General features: G+C 56.8%; 1 protein-coding gene across 1 annotated transcript; it reads left to right on the top strand.

Annotated features, from left to right (window-relative positions):
• Positions 1-512: 512 nt before the first annotated feature.
• C1H1orf229 (chromosome 1 C1orf229 homolog) lies at positions 513-3,348 on the top strand. The gene is given in 10 exon segments (XM_025403853.1): positions 513-794; positions 1,460-1,600; positions 1,750-1,865; positions 2,549-2,758; positions 2,760-2,833; positions 2,836-3,044; positions 3,046-3,130; positions 3,133-3,276; positions 3,279-3,308; positions 3,311-3,348. Coding segments are annotated over 10 exon segments (1,329 nt in total).
• Positions 3,349-5,656: the final 2,308 nt, after the last annotated feature.

Genomic DNA, 5,656 nt, shown 5'->3' with positions numbered 1-5,656 from the left:
CTAATAGCGAACTCTACCTGCATGGGGTTTGGAACCCTGTGTCTCCCAGAGGAGGACTCAGGCTGGGAGAAGGAAACTGTCAGAGTCACCAGGCGAGCTAGTCAGAGCTGGAGCCATAGAGCAGGTAAACAGTCCTGGGCCCCAACCCTGAAGGCTGAGAAGCTGGGGTGGGGGCACATCTAAGGGCAGATACACACAGGTAGCCCCTGGGCCCCTCCCCCTACCCAGTGAGCACCTAGCTCCTGAGGGGCCACCAAGGCCTGATAGCAGGGACGCACCAGCAGACCATCACCCCCAGGCCTCTCTGCCAAGGTCAGACAATACCCAGTGCAGACAAGGTGGTTCTGCTGGGAAAGCCTCTCCCCAGATCCAGCTGGGCCAGCAATTCTTTAACTTGCCATTCTGCTGACACTGGGCCTAGATCCAAGGGCCCTGCTGCCCACATTGGCCACACCAGTCCTTGGCTCCCTGGCCAGGCCGAATTCTGCCCATCCTGCCTAAGCCAGCTCCACATGCCCAGTTCCCACCAGGATTCTGCCAGCCAGAAGGACCCCCACTCACCCCCTGAAGCATCCACAGGAGCCTGCGTCCCACAGGGACCTACAGCTCATGGCCAGGTCCTGTGGTCAGGGGCTCCCGCCCTGATCTCTTCCCTCCAGTGCTGGACATCGTGTCTTGTGGGGACCACCCAGAGCTGGGAGATGCCACCCCCCAGAAGGCAGAAAACTGACTGTTCATGGCAGCCTCAGGCCCAGGCCCTGGTCCAAGGGCAACAGCTGGTTGGTTCCAGTTTGGTGAGGGCAACTGACAACAGGTGAAGCCATCTGTATGAGTATTTCCTTCAAACTGGCCTAGTGAGGGGCTGGGGAGGACCCAGAGTAGCCCCCAGCCCCACCAGTGTAAGCAGGGGTGGGGGAAAAGACTCCATGTTCAGCCAAGGGCTGACCCCTGACCTGCCCACCCTCTCAGCCCACTAGGGGCCAGATTAGGGACCCCTGACTTCAGGCAGAGGCAGGCGACAGAGTTACTACCTCCTGTGAGCCCATCCCAGGGCCCCTGGGGACACATGGCAGGGCCGAGTTGGGGGAATGAGGCAGGGGAATGCTGAGTGAAGGATGTGTGGAACTGGGCAGGAATGGGCACTAAGGCCAGGGTCTGGCTCCCCCTGGGGAGGTGGCAGTGGAGCACGGGACAGCCAAGCCCCCCACATCCCCCACTGCCACCTGCCCAGCTGCCAGGCATAAGTGGTACCTATACTCCCCTGGCCGCTCCAGGAATGGTTCTTTTTTGATCAATAGAAAGGGGCCCAGTCCACACCCACATAGGCACAGGAGTCCACACACATCAGAGAACAAAACTGCTGTGCCAGGAAAGGGTGAAAATATTCCCCTCCTGCTGTAGGTCCCACAGCACCTGCTCCTGCCAGCACCCTCACCCCACAAGGTGCTGACCCAACCAGGGTGCCACATGCCAAGAACAGCCCAAAGGCTATGGCAACCTGGAAGGGCTGTTCAGGACCTGGGCATGTTTCCCAGTCACAGTCTCCCCAACTTTGCTGCTCACCGGCCCTGTGCCTCAGTTTTCCCCACTGTGGCAAAAGGTAATCTCACCCTGAAGGCTAGGGGGTCTGAAAGCAGAGGGCGGAGATATTTCCTGTCCAGGGTCTCTTGCCCAGAGATCACTGTGCATCAGGCCATGGCCAGGCCAGTCTCCTGGGGGGACTGTGTTCCCTGTCCCCTGCTTCTGAAGTCTAGTGGTCAGATCCAGGTCGCTACAGTTAAGAGCCCCCAGTGTATTGGGGGAAGCCCCGGTTGGGGGACGGGGGCGGATGGAGGTGGCATGATGCTCCATCGAAAGGGCCCTGGGTGGGTCCCAGAGAACAAGCATCAAATTGAGGCCCTTTTCTGAAGTTGGCTGCCCAAGGAATTTGAGTTTTGGAGTGAGATGAGAACATGGGGTCAGGGAAGAAAGCATTTTGGTTTTGGAAATGCACAATGTTCTCTGAAGCTCTCTGAGGTCCAGATGTTTCGCTAGGTATGTGCTTTAAAAGGGCCTAGAAGGAGTGGGGGCGCCCATAAGGGACAATGCAGCCAGGGGCCAAGGTCCGGCCTGCCTGCCTGCCCCCCTGCAGGCATTCCAGAGTTCCATAGCGAAGTCAGAAAAGAAAAGTAAAAAAGATCTGCAGCCAAGGAGGGCTCACGAGAGCTTACCAGGATTGTCCAGTTTAATCGTCAAAACACCCCTGACATACGGGTCCTTCCTGGCAGGTGAGGAAACTGAGGTTCGAGTAGGGCATCCAGAGCTGGGGCGGGCAGTTGGCAGCCTGCAGCCCCTGAGGTCCTGGCAGATCTTCCCTGGCCCCCAGCCAGACACGCTCCACTCCAGCTCATTCACCTGTCAATCACCTGTCCAGGACTCAGGCCGGCTGGGCCTCCCGGCCTCCCGCCAGCCCCCTTGCTCATCGCTGGGGCCTCCCTGCGAGGCTGTCAGCGGCCGAGGTGGGTGGGCGCCCTTGCCGGGGTGGGTAGCCGGCTGTCCCCCGGATCAGGCCCCCTGCAGCAGCCTGCCTGGAGCCCGAGCCTGGCCGCGCAGGGAAGGAGCGGCGGCCCCGGAATGGCTCCGCCCAGTTAAGGCCCGGGCAGTGGCTCCCGTGCAAGGTGGGCCTGTGCACCCTGCAGCCCCTGGGCCCTCCTGGAAAATCCTTCGCATCCTGCGGGACCTGGACCGCCAGCGGCCTCCCAACCCTGGGCATCTGCCCCTCGCCTCCGCCTGGCATTGGACTTCTGAGAACCCTGGGCACGAGGGCAGCGTGGGCGCAGTGGAGGCTGTCAGTCCAGGCCGGCGCTGAGAGGACGCGTCCACCCCACCCTCCAAACGCCGTCCTCCTGCTTCAGCCAAAGCCGTCCCGGAGACGGGCCCAGGGACTCCCCGCTGCGGCCTCGCGCTCCGGGGTGGCTCCAGGAGTCACACCCTCCGCCGCGCCAGCTCGGACCGACCGCAGACTTCGGGAGCAGAAGCAGCGCCGCGCGGGCCCTGACCCCACACCCTGCCCCGGCGCCTCCGCCTGCAGGACCCTCCCCGGGCTCGCCGGGTCCTTCCTCCCCCGCCGCTCCCCCGACCGCGCGCGGTGCCGACGGCTCCAAGGCGGCGCCAGCCAAGACGGTCCCGGCCACGCAGCGGTGGGTGCGGTGGGTGCGGCCCCCACCACGGGCCCGGCAGGCGGGGCGGACGCGCTCCCAGTCTCCGGCAGCGGACGGACCCCTCCGACTCCGACTCCGGCCGCCTCCTCCCCGCCGAGGTCCCTCCGGGGCGGCCGCCGCACACTTTCCGGAGCGGGAGCGACTGTGAACCCGAGTCCTCCCCGCGCCCGCCGGTCCCGCAACCCGGCCCTGCGCCCGCCCGGGGACCCACTAGTGCGGCCGAGCTACCCGGCGGGACCCACAGGGCGCCCCCTTCCCGCGTCCTCTCCACCCCCCTGCCGGGGCCGAGGCGCCGGGTCTGGCGCGGGCTGCGGGACGGGGGTGCGCAGTCGGGACACAGTCGGTCCTACGAGGCCCATTGGCCTGGGCGGGGCTCAGCCTGTAACCCCAACAATTTGGGAGACGGAAGCGGGAGGCGCGCCTGGGTCCACGAGTTCAAGCCCCGTTGGGGAAATCCGCCCCGCACCGCCGGCGGGTACCCCGAGTCCAGCGGAGACAAAGGATTTAGAAAGAGACAGAATAAGAGTTAAAAGGCGGGTCCAGGGGACCGGAGCGTCCGAGGCTTGCTCACGGCCCGAGCTCTCGGCCTCCACCCAATTTATTGGTTTACAAGCTCTTCGTGCTTAGGGCGAATGGGAGGGGTAAGAAGGGATGAGGAAAAGGATTAATTAGTGAAGGAGAACTCGTGAGTCATTCGATAAGGTGTATAGCAGTGGCGGTTTCTGCGGATTTTCCTTGAGCAAAGGCGTGTGTCTAAACTACTTAAGATCTTTAACTTAAGATCGGGACTGAAATGGGTGGGAGTGGGTTTCAGGAGGAGCCAAGATGTTTGATTATACTCCGCTTCAACGGAGTGTTATCTCCCCGAGCACCTGTAGCATGCGGCTGAGCTGGTACACTGTGGGGCATAAAGACATGAAGGCAATAAGGAGACTTTTCTCCTCAGAGGCCGCCCATGGCTCCCCACGGATGTCTCACACAGGGGAGACCAACTCATCTGGCACCCCAGAAACTCTCTTTCCCACATGTGCCCCTCTGTTTGTCTCTATTATATGTATGTATTTTTTTTTTAATTAATAACCGCCATTGCTATTTCCTTCACTGTGTCTGGCTTCTCTCCCAAGGCGCGTCCGCATCTGTAGACTAAAAACAAACAGCATAAACAGACACAAACCAAAATAAAATTTGTAATTGTTGATCTACCTGTGGTTTTAATCCACTTTAAAGGATTAGTGTTAGAAAGGCCATCAGCAGCTCCAGTAAGAATATCAGCTCCAGGCAACAGGCTGAGATGAGCCTGAGATGCCTCGAAAAGTTGTTTTTTCAGTTTAGCAATATCTAATGTTAAATTATCTTCTTTTCCTTGTAGTGACGTCTAATCATCTCCCAGTGGTGTTCAGTGGCATTATAAGAGCTAGGAGTAATACAAAAGTCAGAAGTATTCGAATCACATTGCATTTGAATTCTATGCTCCAAGCTCATAATCCGATCTCCCATCCAAATTACTGTTTGACGGAGATCATTCATGTGATTTGCCAATTTTTGTTCTGTTTGGCTTTGGGAATTCCAAAGCTTAGAAGAATTGTTCTGCCAGCTATCCACAAAGCCCACAGTTTGAATAGAAGAGTGCAAAGCAACACCAGCAGCAGCAGCTATGACAGCTAAAAGGCCCATGATCACAGCTATTAAAGTAAATATGAATCTCTTTGATCTACTAAGTATTCCTTTTAGTACTTCAGTGATACTATATATGGAGGGACAGGCCTCCCAAGGTCTATTGAGGGAAACGGGTATCCAAACTCCTTCTCAGGCCCTAACCACTGTCTTTATTAGAGGTAGAATTAATGCAGGTAAAAAGACAACAGCTGAGGCATGATATGGTTTGAGAGTCAGGTAGGATGTTAATTTTTCCCACTGCCAACATAAAAGGAGGTTTAACACAGCTCTGCAACGGGACCGTCCGATTAGAGGTCATGGCTACAACAAATTGAAGTTTTTACCATGGGTCTCTGTTTTATATTCTCCTTTCCAAATCTGAATTGGGGTTTGAGCCATCATTAATTTCCACAATTCTGGATGTTCTGTACTTTTAATTGGGTCAATCATTTTTGGGCTTGGAGGAGCCATACCATTCTCCTCCCACTTAATAGGGTAATTTGTTTCAACTATTCTATGTAATTTTGGTGCATTATCTGGGTAGTCGTTTGCAAAAGTAGTCTCTCTACAATCTTCGCTCTGTCCAGTACAATTTACTGCAAAGTGTCCCCTAGGGGCCCAATCAATGATGATTCCATAGGAATTATTTTGCAGTACAGCAGCACTGTTTGCAATACAATCTTCCGAGGTTAGCACCTCTAGCTTCTCAGACCATTCAATGGCAGGAGGTTCTTATTAGGTTTAAATTTATTAATCTGGCGATGTGTCATAACATAGCCATGCTCAAGGTATTTAATAGT

This window comes from Theropithecus gelada, chromosome 1 (genome assembly GCF_003255815.1).
Source record: "Theropithecus gelada isolate Dixy chromosome 1, Tgel_1.0, whole genome shotgun sequence".
NCBI classification, from domain to species: domain Eukaryota; kingdom Metazoa; phylum Chordata; class Mammalia; order Primates; family Cercopithecidae; genus Theropithecus; species Theropithecus gelada.
Note: the sequence above shows the minus strand (reverse complement) of the source record. Positions and strands in the feature narration are given on the sequence as shown.